The sequence below is a fragment of the Montipora foliosa genome, chromosome 6, assembly GCF_036669935.1.
Source record: "Montipora foliosa isolate CH-2021 chromosome 6, ASM3666993v2, whole genome shotgun sequence".
NCBI lineage: Eukaryota > Metazoa > Cnidaria > Anthozoa > Scleractinia > Acroporidae > Montipora > Montipora foliosa.
This window is the reverse complement of record NC_090874.1, coordinates 67,143,894-67,161,393: the sequence shown is the minus strand read 5'-3', so window position 1 is coordinate 67,161,393 and position 17,500 is coordinate 67,143,894. Positions and strand designations below refer to the sequence as shown.

Genomic DNA, 17,500 nt, shown 5'->3' with positions numbered 1-17,500 from the left:
GTACATATTTGAACTGTGGAAGTAAGGATGTTCTCTTCGCAGATATGAACGATACTTGAGCAGTAAGCCGGAAAACACAGGCTTGAAAGGGATTGGAATGACTTCCGCCATACCGGTGTCGTGCTATACTAATTGAACTACCAGGCAAATTGAGAGCTGGCCATTTTGCGAGAATTTTTGGAACTTCAAGATCTACGACGTCGTTGCCAACAAGAACGCCACAAAACAACGAACTCACTGGTTAAAAGAGTTAAAATAATCGTGCTGCACGTCGAGCACGAATTTTAGGAAACATTGTTAAGGTGTTTTACACAACAACGACGTGAAATCACCAAATTTGAGGTTTTGAAGACAATGCGAGTGTGTAAATGTGAATCTTATTTTTTTCTCTGAAACCGCTCGTACCAACTTATTTTTTAGGATACTTCGTCCACACTGTACGACGTGAACGAGTTAGACAAATCGCGAGAGACATACGATATTGCAAAGTTTTATTTTGAGGCGACGTTTTCGTCGACGTCGCCGTCGTATAGGAGTTTTCACGTGACGTCATAGCCGCCATGTTGGTGGACGAAAACAAAAGATCTATTATTAGCTTCTTTTGTTCGTCCACCAGAAGTCGTACATTTCTCTATTGTTATTGGTGTCTCTAGAGGTTGGTTGAAAACGTCCTATTCACTAATATACTCTCAGAGGAGAGTGCATACGAAGAAACTATACATCAAACTATCTTTTTAACAGATACTTTTGAATGATTATTGTTTCAAACTAACCGAAAGTCATTCACGTCGTCAAGACTTCTCTACCTGATCCATTTCCTTCGCTTTTGAGTTGGTCACGTTTGTCTATTCAAGGTTCACATGTTCAAATTAGTTTTTGAAGCTACTCGAAAACTTGATCCGTATTCAAATTTTCAACAGCTGGAAACTCTGTTTTGATTGGCCACGTTACCTCCACAATACACCTCGAAGTCGAAGTAGACAAGTTTCGCTTGTGAGGTTCCTACGATCACGTGTTTTCTGAAAATCCTAGAAAGTGTTAAAGATTTCCAAAGTTCTACATACTCTGTTTTGACGGGCCTCGTTATTTCACAAAGTAAATAGTTTGCCTCGAAGCCAAAATAGACAATTGTCTGTCTATGCTAAGGAAACGAAACAATAACACATGAAAAACACTTTGGGTTTAATTTGTATCGCCCTCTGCCAGTTATGGCCCCCATTAGGGTCTAAAATAGTGCATACTCGGAAGGAAATAAGAGACAGCAATTGAATTAATTGAAACAGGTTGCCTCACTTGAGCCAAATGAGGATCAAAAGATCTTCCGCTCTTATCTCCTCCATCTTTATCCAAGTTGCAAGCAATGGATTACCATGCTTAAAGCTCGGACATAAACTATTCGTGTGGAGGGTGATCAAACTATGAATCGGACAACTTTCCTAGCATAATTTCAGATACTATTAGCTGCATAATATCAAAGTTCTTACCGTCTCTAAGCGAAACTTCTCTTTCCGTGATTGCTTTGGATTCGGCGAGCTCATCTTTGAATTTCACCAATTCCTCCTTGAGCTTTTCGTTTATCTGCAACAAGTCGACCAGATGGATCGGTTAGCTCCCTTAGTACATGCGACAAATAGACCGTGAAGTTTAATCTTAGCCAAGGGTCTTCAAACAAAGTGGTAAAACAATGCTTGCTATGAGCTTAATATCAGCTCCGACTGTGTTAGGCCGCTAACAAGACTTGGTATCATTCGGGGAATTCAAATAACTGAAACTACTGTAAACTTCGAGGAACAAGAGATTGCCTGAAAAACACCACATCTCTAGGGGAAACAGGGTTGGCTCATTGGTGAGAGAACCACAAATGCGACCGGGTTCGATTCATGGACTAGTGCACGCCATATTTGGGTTGGGCTCGACGACTCTGTTCTCTCTCGTCAAAAATTAACGCTTGATTTTACTAAATCTGCTTTGTAGTCTCCCAATTTGCAAAGAACTCTTGCGCTTGGCATTATATATAACCTTGAGACCTTAACGAAGTGATTACCTCTTCAAGCTGCTCTTTCTCAGTTTTAGCCTGTTTTTTGCTTTCTTCTTTCTCTACGATAGCCGTATTCAGTTCCTCTTTTAATTCCTTGACTTGCAGTTCTAACTCGAGCACCTTGACCTGAGTTGATTCAAACTGTCCTTTCCACTGCTTGGCGTGTTCCATTTCTTTCCGCGTTGCTTCAAGTTCCCGTACAGCGACTTGAGCTTGTTCTTTTTCTTTAACCTAAAGTAAAAAAGGAGGACTACAGTGAACTACTCACTGAAGTTTGCATTTACGTTTAGAATAAGTTACCCAGGTAAAGATACCTTGTGAAGAACACCCAACAACAACAAACCTTATTTCAGTAACCACAGGATCCTTATCAATAAAAGGCGGTCTTCTAAGCAGCCGTGTGCAGCGACACCAATAAACATAATACCTAAGAGTACTTCAAAATATGTTTTAAAACTTACAAGCATCGTTACAAAGGTAAGCTCGAATTTACTTTATTTACACATTTACTCTATTGCAATAGCAGAATAGAAACACCAACCTAAAAGTAACTGCAATTTCTGTCTTAGGAACACTCATTTCTGCATGGTATATTGTTATATTATGATATTATGTAGTGCGAGTTTGTCTACATGAAAGAGTATCGTCAAACTGTACTGATTACAAGAGTGACAAAACTACCTGTTCGTCGAGGCGTTGCTGTAAATGAATGATTTTGTTCTCCATCCCAATATTCAGCTTCTTGTAATGTTCAACAGAGCGTGCTTCGATCTAAATAACGAAAACAAAATCAGAACAGAACGAATTGTAAATCAACTCTGTATCAGTTTTTATTGCCTTAAGGTGCCCTCATGGGCGCGGTGGCCTCATGGTTAGAGTGCTCGACTCCGGATAGAGTGGTCCGGGTTCGGGACCTGGCCGGGGACATTGTGTTGTGTTCTTGGGCAAGACACTTTACTCCCTCGGTGCCTCTCTCCACCCAGGTGTATAAATACTGGGGGTAACCCTGCGATGGACTAGCATCCCATCCAGGGGGAAGTAGAAATGCTCCTAGTCGCTTCATGCTACAGAAACCGGGCATAAGCTCCGGTCTGATGGGCCACTAGATGGGCCACTGGGCCTGATCGGCCACTGTAAGCTGACTTTGCCTAAGGTGACCCACCTTCAGCTGCTTGAGTTGTCGCCTCGCAATCACTCTGCGGACACATGACTGTAAATAGATGATAGTTTTCTTGTAATTCCTGTAGCTCTTTCTCGCTTTGTACCTTCGCCAACAACCCTGGATAATCTTCGCTTTGGCATCGCACAAAAGATGCATTTTAAGGCGTCTGGCAAACATTCCTCGCGTGTAGCACTGAATTGTTAGCACGGCTTCCCGGATTGACACGAATCGTTTCCGGCAAATATAACCACGAAAAGACCTTTGGATTGTGATTGCAGCCCTCTTCTCGCGCAGATCCTGCGCAAGCCTGGAAATTAGAAATGAACATGAGCTTGTCACTCGTATACACTGCATGCTGAATCAAGCTGGAGGGTCTGTGACGTCATAAGTGTTCATGCCCCTGCACCGAATACAGTTACCACGCCAAGGTGAACACTCTTCCCAGTGGTCTGGTCGAGGACGTTCAAGTCCCACTTTGACTATTCCCGAATTTGGATTGGTTCATTGTGCTGCTTGCTCTTACTGTGATTGGTCGAAGTAATGAAGTTAACCGCTCTAAAGGTAAGTTAGCCACAGGAAGAAATATTTGTAAGCTGGCGTTTCCAGCGTTGGCCCTTCGTCATTCTCGCTGACAAATGGCCCACGCTAAAGCCAAATTTTCGTATTTCCAAATTCAAATCGAACAATTCTTTTTTAAAATAGCAAACCGGTTGACTTTATCGTTACAAAATTGCTTTCTTTTTGAGTTCGTTTGCAAGGCAAATTCCTGATCAGGCCCACAACCTGGTCACAAGGACACAAAAAAAATGACCGCTGGTATTGACAAGAGCAACAGACATTCTCTTTTTTGAATATTTTAGTCACACGAATGACACGTACTCCTCGAATTTGGAACACAAACCTTCTCGCAAGATATCCTCGTACCCAGGCCTGTATGAGGATCGCAGACTGCCTCATCCTCAAATAGAGGCGCCGGTCTCTCCAACAACGGAAATTCTTTTGGATCATAATGCAGCTGTCACGCAGCTTGTCGGCTCGTAACTTCTCTAAGTAAGCAACCTGGAAAAAGAAGCGATCAAACACCTGTAACGAGGTTTACAACAGTGTTACGGGATGGTATTGTATTGCAACTCAGTCTGTCACAGTAACGAGAAAAACCACCAAATACCAGGCCCCCAAAGAGTGGGTAGCACTATCCACTGAGGGAATCATATTAAGTGGATAGCTGTATTTAGACATTTTATAGCGATACGACGGTCATATTGGGTGCTTATGTTCTGAAATAAACAGCATCGGATGCTCAAAGAGAATACCCATTGGGGATAAATTGCGTTTTGTCTCAAATTCTCCAAACCAGAATAATTGTCACAGTTTCCCAGCCTTAAATAAATAACCCTGGGCATCCCATAAGATATATACCTCCCCAGAACAATAGAATCCAAACCGCCTTGCAAATAATAGGCCATTTCCGAGTTCAAGCCAGCCTCATCTTCAAAGCGAGTCTAAGTGCGAATTTTTTGTTATGAAAATTAGTTTTCATTCATATGTAAAGTAGAACTAATTACCATTACAAAAACTTCGCACTTAGACTCGCTTTGAAAAGGAGGCAGACATGAACTCGGAAATGGCCTATTGAGTCAATTGGTTTTGATAGCGTCTACTTACAAAACATCCATTTAACCCACGAATAGCAATATCCAACTCTTGAACAAATGGGGCCAGGTTTAAGGAGCAAAAAACAAAGGCATTATTCGCTCAGCACACGCGTACACCAACCTTTGATTTGATATGTGATGATTTAATTTGATTTCTGGTCCCTAATCAGTGCCTCAGAGCTAAATACACTTGACACTTAAACAAAGCTCATTATCATCAGCCGTGGCACGATCTTGTAATTTTATAAAACGAAGTCATCACAGCTGTGGCCAACGTGTTTGCTTCATCTAAATATTAACACCTTTACCCTCTCCCTCAACACACACACATACGATCGAATAAGCTGCCATCAAAAATTTAAAGAGTTTTGTTCAACTTAAAGTGCCCCTAACCCCAAAATGTTTTTTTCGCTAAAATGAATCTTTGCACCTGTTCGAAACGCATTGCGGCAATTTTTTCCTTTTTCTAACAAATTCTGCCATTTTATAGGCTTCGAAAGTTGCGAAAATCCAAGCATCTTTAGTTCACGACCGAGTCAGAAGGGGAATGGGCCTATTCCTGATGTGACGTCACAATCTACTTTGCATGCATTTTTACAAAGAGTTAATGCAATGTAAATCAGTTTGTGACGTCACATCAGGAATAGACCCACTCCCCTTCTGACTCGGTCGTGAACAAAAGATGCTTGGATTTTCGCAACTTTCGAAGCCTATAAAATGGCAGAATTTGTTAGAAAAAGGAAAAAATTGCCGCAATGCGTTTCGAACAAGTGCAAAGATTCATTTTAGCGAAAAAAACATTTTGGGGTTAGGGGCACTTTAACCTTCTACACTCACTAAACAGCCGCCTTGACTAGCAAACGATTTGGGTGTTGCTTTTTCTTTTCTGAGAGTAATTTTTTTAACAGGCCCGATTCTCAAAAATTCCGGGATTCCTGGATCTGCTCAGTTGCTACAGTTGAAAAAGATTATGATCACATTACCTGTCCGGCACGAAAAAATATCTTGGTTTTGCCCATTTGAAATTTATCAGGGTCCTAAAAAGAGGAAGTTAAAAATAGATTCTGTTACAACCATAGGGCAGACGGCAACAAACCTTGGGAGACAATTAGGTAACATTCTTTAGGAATGAACTAAAGAACATGCTACTTCTTCAGTCGCACTAAAATACTCCAATGGTACGTTTACAGCGGTTATCAGTCACACGTGCCCCTCAACGACATTTTTTAATATTTCGAAAGTAAAATTTAGGTGGACGTCAATCAAATGTTTCCATGACGAATCAACCGCCGCCAAGAGAACAGGCTTATTGCCATGGAAACATTTGATTGACGTCCATCTACATTTTACTTTCGAAATACGAAAAAAATGTCGTTAATGGCCGCATGTGACTGATAACCGCTGTAGTATTCCATGCATAAGCTGGCTCAAACCAGTTTCAAAATTTTATATGGATTATTTGAATCTACAACACTGTCATCGAAGAAAATTATTCCCTGTGGAGTGCCCCAGGGCTCCATCCTCGGCCCCCTGTTGTTCTATTATATGTTAATGATTTACCACACCGCCTGAGATCAACCACTCCTTGCATGTATGCAGACGACAACCAAATTTTGCATTTTCCTACGATGCCAACGAACTTGTCTTAAAATTGAATGCTGACCTCGAAAATGTCAGAAATTGGCTCATAGAAAACAAACTCCTAATGCACCCAACGAAGTCTAAATTGATGCTAATTGGGTCTTCTTATAATCTGAGTAACAAGTGTTTCGAACATCTCGTTGTGGTAAACAACACACCTGTTTCTCAAACTCACAAACATAAATGTCTAGGGGTTCAGACTGAAGACAAGCTTACTTAGGACACCCGGCCATATTGACATGATCTGTAAGAACGCTAGTGCGGGCAATGGAGCGATGAGACGTATAAGAGCCTACAATCCTGGTCAAAAGTTGTTGGGAAAGTTGCGCGCATCACTTCACTTCACACCTAATTCGATTACTCTAACTATTGGCTGAACTATTTGGGAAAGAGCATGCTCTTGTGGCCCCCCCTCCCCCATATTCAATGTTGGAAGAAAAGTCACCATTTTGTTTGGTGCAAAATCCAACATTGATAAGGGGGGGAGGGGGGCTATCTCAAAAGTGACGCTACCTTCCAACACTTTTGTCCAGGATTGTAGTACAACCATGTTTTGATTATTGTTCCCCTTTATGGGATAACTGCGGCAAGTTATTGAAGGATAAGCTTCAGAGATTTCAATCTCGAGCTGCAAGAGTTCTTACGAGTGCCAGTTATGATATTCGTTCTACTGACTTGATTAAGGCCCCACCCTGGGATACACTGCATAAGAGACGGCTCCGGGCTGAATTAACTTTGATGTACAAAATATTGAATGACGACCCGCACCCAAACTAAAGGAACTCTTTCGTCAGAAGGAGTAGAAGGCAGACTAACTAACACCTGTGAAATAGTGCAACTGATCTGACACTTCCTAAACCGAAGAGGGAGTCTCTAAAAAGAAGTCTTAAATACAGTGGTGCTATGATTTGGAACCACTTTCCATATGAAGCTAAATTGTCGAATTCACCATATTCATTTAAAAGCAACCCCAAAACGTGATTGGGTCATGCCATGCTAACCTCTGTTAGTATTGCGCCTCAATATCGAATGGCTTCCATTTTTAGGTAGCGTAGTATAGGGGTTGTTAAGGGTTATAATTATATAAATTAAATTCCGTACTATTCGCATTACTCTTGCTGGTGAATAAAAGTGGTATTGTTAGTCTTAGCTTCTTAAGCAGATTCAAGTAGCCGCTTCACTTCGCATCGTAGCCGTTTCTTTAATATACACATATTTACATTCTTATATAATATACTTGAAAAGACACGCCCTCTATGGAAACCTGCTTATGTTGCTGGGGCTAGCGTGTCTTCTGCATTTAAGTAAAGTATACCATACCATTCCACACCAACACTGTTTCACGTAACGGCAATGTTATGGAAGCATAGGAAAAACCCAATTAATGCTTAATGAGGTGCACTCATTATTATAACTTCATCTGACACCATAGCAACAGGAAAGCCACCGAAAACCTGAGCTACAAGGTCAGACGGGAGTGGGCTGTGGATACATGAGATGTTATTCAAGACAATGAATATGTACAAGTAATGACAAGGGGTAGGTTTATTCAAAACGTTGGCCGTTGGTTCTCACTACTTGCACATGTTCATTGCAGGGGTGGCGCAGTGGTGAGAGCACTCGCCTCCCACCAATGTGATCTGGGTTCGATTCCCAGACTTGTCGTCATATGTGGGTTGAGTTTGTTGGTTCTCTGCTCTGCTCCGAGTGGTTTTTCTCTCTCCTCAAAAACCAACTTATGACTTGAAAGAGTGAGTTTCAATCGAGTGTCGTAAAACCAAAACCAAAGTAATGACTTTGACCAATCAAAAAGGACGGAGACAATCCAGTAAACCAATTAAAACTCGAAGTAATTACACGTAGCCGACAAAAAAGGGCGAGAAAATGTACACGCGCGACCCACGATTGGTTTTGGTTTCACGTCTGATTGGCTGAAAAAGTGGCACGAGAACTTTCAACCAATAACTGAGTGAAGTAATGCAAAACCTGCGTAATTCGCTAATAACTTTCGACACTCAATTGAAAACCGCTCTGTGAGTTTGATTTGATTTGTGTACAGTGTCCCCAATTAGTACCTCGGCGCTAAATACACTTCCTTCCGCCTGACCTTGTAGTTTAGGTTTAGTCGGCAAAACAACGGTGATCTAATCTGGAGGTCTTGGGCTCAATTCCCACCCTGGTCTGGTTTTTCCCCGTCTTTGTGTGAACCCATATCCATCACTAAGATGAAATCAAACGCTCAGATGAATTCCGTGGAACTAAAGACAGCAGTTAAAATCACGCTTAACAGAAATATAAGGGCTACGCGACCAACGTTTAAAGAAACGAACTCCTCCTCACCACAAATAAAACAAGTCAAAAATTCTAAACTGTTGTATACTTTGCCTTTCTTGGTGAAACACCCGGAGATACAAAAAACAGGTGCAGCTTGCACACAAAACATTGTCCTAGCTTTTAAAAAAAAAAAATAGGTACGCATTGCGCACATGTGGTAGTGCAGTAACACAGCGCTTTACTCGATAACTGTCAACTGAGCTGCATTTTGTTTTCCAGGAGAGTCAAGTTGTCTATGCGTAATATGTAGCTCTAATAGTACACAATATTGTTTTGGTACCCAGTATCATTATAGTGCCATGGTAGATGTATTAGGTAAATAGCCCGGCCCTGAGAAGACATGTGGTTACTAGTAAAATACTGAACCCAGAAAGACTGAAGACAATAAAAGGGAATCGAGATACATTGGCTTCGAGGCTGACATGTTGATCATTTTCAAGTTCCTTTACAACTTCTTTTTCACCACAAGTTTAAGCGTGTGCTCTGAGCTTCTGACAGCTTTCCAAGACAAAAGTTCACTGAGGTTAAGAGCTGCCCGGCGGGGTTAGTATCTGGATGGCATACCTCAAAATATACGACTTGCTGTGTCAGAAACAGAGGACCGTAAATTCTATTTTAACACTCAAAAATGCGAACTAAGCAAGTTACAGATTTTGTGAGCCTACTTTATACAAAACAAATATTGATGAAAAAGAAAAAAAATATTGATACACAGTTTTTAGGAAGAGCAGTAGGAAGTTCTCAGGAAGTGTCGATCGAGAATGAAATATTTTGCCATCAGCAACAACAGTTGCGGCATGAAAACAACATAAATCTTGAACCGCAAATATAAAAAATTACCATCAGCGAAAAACATTTCGGGAGATTTTTGCTAAGTTCAATTTTTCTATTGTATTTTCGGGTGCACAAGTAAAAAAATCGAAAGTGTCGTCGAATTCGGCGGGCGCCGTGATCAAGTTACCTCGCGTGTTTATTCGCGAAACAAAGGATGCATCTGTGTCAAAATGATGGCAAGACAAGGCGTTTTTGTTTTTGTTAGTTTAGTTTTTTTTTTCCTTTCAGGTGTTATAAAGTTTGACAAGAAATCTGCGAACTCGACAGAATGATCACAAACGCCTAACTCTTGAGGTTGACCATTGTTTCTGCAAAGTCAAAAAATTTACTCTCCTAGGCGAGGTTATTTATCACCAGGTAATTCCATCGTTTTGGAAATAGCAACTGCTTTATTATTCATCAGCGTCATTGCCGATTTTAGCTCTCATTTTGTTAAAACTCAAGCACGCTTTCAACAGACCTGTTCATTTTCATGATTTATGCACGCGCTGCGGGCCTATTGGCATCACGGACACTCCTAAGCTCTTACACTCTTACAACAAGAACTACACGCAGTAGCTTTCAACAAAGTCCTTACCTTGATGAAGGTCTCTAAAATAGCCCTAATAGTGTTGTAAGGTTTCTTTCGATTAATGTCCTTGAATTTCAGTAGCATTCTGTAACGGGCAAAGAACTCTGGGTATCTCCACCTGGAGGGGTAGCCTGCGGCGCTAATCCGCACAGTCTCCAGAACTCCGCATGCACGTAGCTGTTGAATGCTACGTTGTGGGTTGAATTCAAATGGGGCTTTGCGATCGTTTGGTTTGATGCAGCGAATATAATGTGGTACTGTACTGTTGAGTGTTGTCATAAGCTTGGACAGGGATTCACGAAACTGCAATGGAAAAAGAGACAATTAAGTGAAGGGATCATTCATTATTTACGGCTGACTGAATGACTCTTTCGAGCTGCACTTTATCTTACGTATCTCTAACCGTTTTTCGAGCGTCACAGAGACCCTAAACCACTTTAATTTTTGAACAGGAGTCTTCCTTCCTCAACCTTGGAAATTTCAAACCTGCGCACCCGACCTCCACATGCCGAGAGTCACGTACAACTTCTTCAATCCATGAAAATAACAATCCAGAACAAGTAGGTTTCGAAAGTAACGGCGTAATTGCCGTATTCTAAAATGCAGGCCCCAGTTGTTCAAAGTCCGGATAACTTTATCCGGTGGATAAGTCACTATCTAACGGTTTCACTCTGTGCATTGATTTCAGTATTTCCTCCCGTACCTTCGAATATGCACACTCTAGGCAAAACTAAGTGAGTGTGTACGAAAACCTCGGAAAACGTTAAACGTGAAGTATAGTTTACCTATCCACTGGATAGAGTTATACAGCCTGTGAACAACGGGGGCCTGGGGCCGGTTGTTCGGCGTAGCCTGGTTAGCGCTAACCGTTGGGTAAAGCGGTTTTCAATTGAGTGTCGAAAGTAATTAGCGAATTGCCTCGGCCCTGCATTACTTCACTCAGTGATTGGTTCAAAGTTCTTCCGCCATTTTGTCAACCAATCAGAAGTGAAACCAAAACCAATCGTGAATAGACCATTTTCGACTTCTCGCGGCTGGACTGGATCTAGCATGAAATGGAGCCTAATGCGGGCAAATCTTTTCAAATGCAAATTAATTTGCCCGGACTAGCCTCCATTGCATGCTAGATCCAGTCCAACCATTAGAATACGAAACTGGCCTACTGCGCGTGCACATTTTCACGCGCTTGTGTCGGATACGTGTAATTACTTCGAGTTTTGATTGGTTTACTGGATTGTCTCCGTCCTTTTTGATTGGCAAAAGTAAGTATTTTGGTTTTGGTTTTACGACACTCGATTGAAACTCACTCTAAGAGGTATCAAAACCAATAGATTTCCATGATATTTAATGCTGGTTAACGCTAACCATGCTTCGAGCAACGCGGGCCTGGTCTCTTAGCATAAACACCTCAAAGACCCGAAAAGAAACACGCGCCAAAAATTTCTCTCAACTTTCTCTATGCCTTTTTTCCATGTCGCGAATGAAAACAAGTGTGTATATTTAGTCCAGATATTTGAACAGTGCAAGGCTAAAAACTAATGAAATGATATGTGAAATGAGTCATATATTGAACTGCGGATATGAAATCAAGTGAAGCTATGATCCTCGCATTTATGAACGCAGTTTTAGCAATTGCGTAGAGAAGCCTGAAAATTGCAGGACTTCAACGGGGTTTGAACCCGTGACCTCACGATGCCGCTGCGACGCTGGCTTCATAGTTCAGTTGGTAAGAGTGTCGCACCGGCATCGCGAGGTCACGGGTTTAAACCCTGTTGAATTCCTGAAGTATTCACGTTTCTGTACACAATTGCTAAAATTGCGTTCATAACTGCGAGGATCACAGCTTCACTTGAAGATTAAAAACTCTTGATAAATTACGATTAAAAACGAACCTCTGATCCCACACTCCTCTTCGTTTTAGTGACATTTTTGCCAGACCTGGAAGTAGTTCTTTTACGAGGCATCAAATGAGCTTCATTATCAGTGAACAAGTCTGCAACAGTCTCGTACTGAAACAGGACGGTGGAAAGTCGTACTTTACTGATGAAAAATACGACTTGTATTTGTTAAAAAACAACGGCCATTTGGATCAAACAAGACAATGCCATAGCAAAACATAACACTAGAAATAAACATAACAATATTAAAGAAACAGGATTCAACCAGACTCGACGCTAATTAAATAGATTGTTCGGCCTAAAGACTTGGAGCTATCAACGAACTAATGAAATTGCAGGTTTTAGTAAACTGCGTGTATGATGGCCCGAAATTTTGAATCATAGACAGTAGCTAAATGGCTTCGGCCTTGTCGAATACAATACGAGTGTAAGTTGGTTTTAATGATATTGCTGCAATTTAAGAAAAATGCCATTTATACGCTAGTTAATTTACAATCTTCGAGAATTTTAAAGCTCTGATTCAGATTTACATTTTGCCAAAGAATTATTCTGGTCTCTTTAAAAGAAAATCAAAGAAGCTGTTTATCCATGCATACCCCAGCTTAATTAAAATGCTTTGATTAATGTTAGCGATAGATTGAAAGAAATGTCTCTATCTTCTGTTCAAAAATCGGGTACCGAATCTCAGCCTTTTACTTACGTGTGTAAACTCAATCACTCGGGCCACCAGCTCATACTGTATAAGGAAGAAATTATTAGTTTTATGATCATAAACCTCATGAGCTTAAAAGTTGGTTGATAGAAGTTGGTAATTTACTTTATTTTAACTGTTTGAATTTACTAGTAAAAGATTGGTGAATTAACCAGACTAGTTATTACGGGCACTTTAGGATAAATATCCAGTTCTCAACACAGCCCGGTAATAATCGATTAATTGTTTCAGTAGTCAGTAAAATTATGAATCTTAACTGAAAACATTTATGCTAATTATGTTAAAACTTTATTCCTTCTTTTACAGTGAAGTCATATAGCCTTTTAGATCAAATCTGTCACGTCAAGCGTATAGCCGAGTTTATATTTACAGAACTTAAGGTGCTGTTCTTGTAACAAAGAACAGTTAACCAACTAACGGAGGTTTATGGTGGATGTTAGATCATTACTAGATACATGTATCTCCTCGAGCCAGAACTCACCTCGCTTGCTTTGAGGATTGCCAAATGTTCTTGATTAATAGTGTCGCGATTTTTCTCAACAAACCCCCTGACTTCGTACTCGACATCGTCGGCAAAATGATGCACAATAAATGCTGTTTCTGACATCCGTGGCTTGCTAAAGTGCTTTTTCTTTAAGTGATTCTTGTACAGCTTCTGAATCCATGAGCTATCGGAACCTTTGGGCATCTAACAAGTGGAGTGGAAACGTTCAGTTTAATAGGGCTTCTGGCTACCAAAATCGAAATTTCGCCTTAAATGTGTTTCACAAGTTGTATAACGTTGGCCCGCGACAAGCCATGACAGGCACCGGTAACAAACTGCCATAACAAATTCCCATAACAAACTGCTAAACTATGCAAAATTTTATGCGAAAAAAAAAACCAAAACATAATTTCTTGAAAAAGAGGAACGAAACAAGAATGCACCCAGTTGAGTTTTGCCAACTTTATAAAACTTGCAGAGCAAGTAAAACGCGAAATTTTGAACTGAAAGTGATAAAAAAAACTTTTGAATGAAGGCGTTTAGTTTCTAAAGAAACTGTAGAGCTGCGTCTGTGGGGAAGTGAAACAGAAATGGGTTTCTGATCAACTGGGTTGATAGAGCGGTTTTCAATTGAGTGTCGAAAGTAATTAGCGAATTGCTTTGGTTTATGATTACTTCACTCAGTGATTGGTTCAAAGTTCTCGCGGCATTTTTTCAACCAATCAGAAGTGAAACCAAAACCAATCGTGGCTCGCGCGTGCACATTTTCCCGCGCTTTGTGTCGGCTACGTGTAATTACTTCGAGTTTTGATTGGTTTAACGGATTGTCTCCGTCCTTTTTGATTGGCCAAAGTAATAACTTTGGTTTTGGTTTTACGACACTCATTTGAAAACCGCTCTATGGTAAATTGACCACTGTAAAGAAATTAGTAGTTAACGTTTCGAGCGTTAGCCCTTGGTCAGAGGGAATTACCCATAATTCCCTAATTCGCTCAGACGAAGGGCTAACGTTAGCTACAACATTTCTTTACGGTGGTCAATTTACGACATCAACCAAGTTGAAAAAGTTTTTGGTTGAGCGATTAATGTAACCGATGACAGATAGTGAAGATGCACTTTAACATTCTTGTACTGAAATAGAGATTGAGCAGGTATTGTATTGCTCTTTTTGATAGATCGCATCACTAATTTTAGAAAAGCAAACTCAGTAGAGAAAAAAAAAAGTCAGGTTCAAGTGTAAAAAGCCTTCATTCACTTGATTTTTCACCGGAAATTTACCCATTAAATGACAACAATCCCTCAAGGTACGAAGATTCAAAACCCAAACGGCATTTGATGTGCATGATTATACAAGTCATGTAGAATGGTGTAATAAAGTTAACTGATTGAATTCATAAGTAGTAACTACAGCAATTTACTGGGGAAATCAGCGAGCTCCCAACAGAAGGAGGATTGAACAAGAAGATTTCAAAATCAGTCTCCCTCTGAAAGGCATTCAACATATTCACTGAACAAACTGCCAGAGGAATGACAAGCATGTATTGTTATATGCCTTGCTCTTAAAAGAATGCCTTCACAAGAATCGTGAGCAGGTTATCTAGAATAGCTCCTGACAAGCAGCCAAATCGTGCTTAGCAGCTGTTCACTTAAAACAAGAGAAAGATAGAAAATAGAACAAAAGAAATCACATTGATGTTCATTAATTTGTAAAAAACAATAGGCTTCTGTTACCATACATAAACCATCTTGCCTGTTGATTAGACTAAAAGGGAGTAGCCTAGGGAGACTCACCCCAGTCTAGCCTTGTAATTTTTCTAAACAACATTACTTTTACCACTCTTTGTAACCTGGCATTTTACAACTCTTTGTAACCTGGCATAGGCTTTAGCTGAATATATTAGCCCTTTAATTTTTTTGTTTTGGTTTTGTGAATACCTTGCATTCTTCATCCAATAAGTCTAGGATTCCAAGCTTTGATTCAATCAAGTCAATGCAGGGCTGGTTATCATAGAAGTTAATGAATGACCACTCAATCTCTTCTTTCACATACTCTTCTTGTTCCAGTTTGAACACATGCTGCAAGTGACATGACAGAGAAAATAAATCATTGTTGAAAATAACTGTTCAAGCATTAAGGTTCTTCATTTTCATTAATTATTTCTTACTTCAGATAAATCAGAATTGCAGGATTCAGAATTAATATTAAAAGACATTACAGAATACTTTAAGTTATAGTATGTAGTAAGGATTTCAAATCTTACTTACTTGAGTGAACTGCTGCTGAAGCTTTTCATTTGCATAATTAATACAGAATTGTTCGAAACTGTTCACATCAAATGTTTCAAATCTAAAAAACGAAAAACAGGTTAGATAAGGCAAGAAATTTAATTGAGAAACCTTTAAGACTTGTCCATAGTATTCATTTACAAATTAAATATTACAGAGAGCAGGGTATGTGCTGTCATGTCAGAGCACTCGACTTTCACCAGACGTGAGGCATGGAATGGATTCATTGACCAAGGCACCTCATTTGGATTGAGTTTGTCAGTTCTCCACTGAAAGAATAATACGTATGAGTGTGATCTTGAGTGTGAAGCTTTACACAAGTCTTGGTAACACAGGTTTCTGCAACACAAGGTTAATCGGCCTGAATTAAGCAAACAATATTGACAGAAAAACTCTATCAAGCTGCAACATGATCATTATCATCACATCATTACAGGCAACAATTTAATTAAAGAGTCCAATGCAACTTACTAAAAGGTTTGAGCCACCTTGCATACAACTCAGAGTTCAACACAAAAACAGGTCTCACCCATAAATATCAAGAATTCCAAGAAATGAATGATGCTGTTTGACATTGCTGGTAAGAGAATTGTTTATACACTGCACAATCCACTTGAAAAGCTGAGAATAAATGTGTTTGCTGATTGCTTCTCTCCCAAAATTTGCCTACAATGCAATGAAAAATTTACTGTATTAGCAAGATTATACCGTAATAAAATTAATGGATTTGTTTACCCAAGAGAAACAGAGCTTTGCATTACCTCATCAACATTGAGTGGTTTGATCAACACTTCTTGCACAGTGACTATCTTCCGGTTACACATCCACTTCTTAAGTTGATTTCTATCTACACCAAAAAGTTCAGCTGCAATTGCAAGATGAACATCTTTATCCTGAAAATGGAAACAGTACGCTTTGCAAAAGGGTTGACAAAATCCCCTACAAAAATTAGTAATTCCTACATGGTTGCTAATTGCTGTTTAAGGGATAATATCAGAACAGGCTGTTTTGGTTCTTGTAATTATTGTTCTGCTTCTTTTAAGAAAAGTGGAACAAATTAGTTGTTTCAAAATATTTCTTTCTCCTGGTTTGTGATCAGGGTTTCATATAACTTAACTTGGGCAAGCTTAATTAACACCGTTCAATTATTAATTAGCACTCCTTACATTAATTTCACTCTCTTCATCTCCAGCTGGCTGAATATCTACGTTCCCAATGTGCAAAATGCCAGCTAAGATCCTAAATATCATTTGCTGTTGATCTTCCATGATTCCCACCAGATCCATAGCTTCACACATCTCCTCAAACCCTTCACCATCATCAACATCAGCAACATAGGGACACTCTCCTTGGTTTAAGTAATTAAAGTTGTCTTGGTGTCCTGTAAGAACAATGATGAAGATTAAAAACAAAACTTTAGACATTTCCTTGGAGGGATCTTCCTCCAGGCTTAAGCCCTTGACTCGACTCCCAAGTCGGCCTGAAGCAGCAATACTTAGTATTTTACCCTGTCTGACGCCAGACAATTTTACTCGTCAATGGGGAACCCCTGGGAGTCAACAGGTTATTACTGTGACTTACCAAGTCACTTCAATTTGTAATTTCAAATGATGCTCAGCAAATAAGTGTATTAAGCCCAAAAGAGAAGTACATGTAAATGCAGTACAGTTTTAATGGGGTTTCTGTACATTTTTTTTTTGGGCTTAACATAGGTAATACATAAAAATATTACGTAACCCATACTGCCTCTCTGAAATAATCCAATCGAAAATCACATTGCAAGGTGATGTGAGTTCAGCCCGTCTCAACAAAATCATCCACACCTGATTGCATGGCTTGTTCGTAACAATTTTCTACTTTTCTGCTTGATGCATTGCTGGCCTAA

At 39.9% G+C, this 17,500-nt stretch overlaps 1 protein-coding gene across 2 annotated transcripts in view; it reads right to left on the bottom strand.

The window, feature by feature from the left end:
• Positions 1-17,500, bottom strand: part of LOC138008225 (unconventional myosin-Va-like) — a 43,384-nt gene that overhangs the window by 16,140 nt on the left and 9,744 nt on the right. Inside the window, exons 8-22 of one of the 2 annotated variants that reach the window (XM_068855483.1) lie at positions 16,782-16,996; positions 16,377-16,508; positions 16,145-16,281; positions 15,595-15,676; positions 15,265-15,405; positions 13,327-13,533; positions 12,834-12,869; positions 12,128-12,244; positions 10,242-10,538; positions 5,839-5,892; positions 4,102-4,259; positions 3,201-3,507; positions 2,720-2,809; positions 2,045-2,269; positions 1,485-1,578 (exon numbers count right to left, since the gene is read on the bottom strand). In XM_068855483.1, the coding sequence (XP_068711584.1) occupies positions 1,485-1,578; positions 2,045-2,269; positions 2,720-2,809; positions 3,201-3,507; positions 4,102-4,259; positions 5,839-5,892; positions 10,242-10,538; positions 12,128-12,244; positions 12,834-12,869; positions 13,327-13,533; positions 15,265-15,405; positions 15,595-15,676; positions 16,145-16,281; positions 16,377-16,508; positions 16,782-16,996 (2,292 nt within the window). The remainder of the gene's footprint in view (positions 1-1,484; positions 1,579-2,044; positions 2,270-2,719; positions 2,810-3,200; positions 3,508-4,101; positions 4,260-5,838; positions 5,893-10,241; positions 10,539-12,127; positions 12,245-12,833; positions 12,870-13,326; positions 13,534-15,264; positions 15,406-15,594; positions 15,677-16,144; positions 16,282-16,376; positions 16,509-16,781; positions 16,997-17,500) is intronic. The other variant, XM_068855484.1, reaches the window with a different exon arrangement.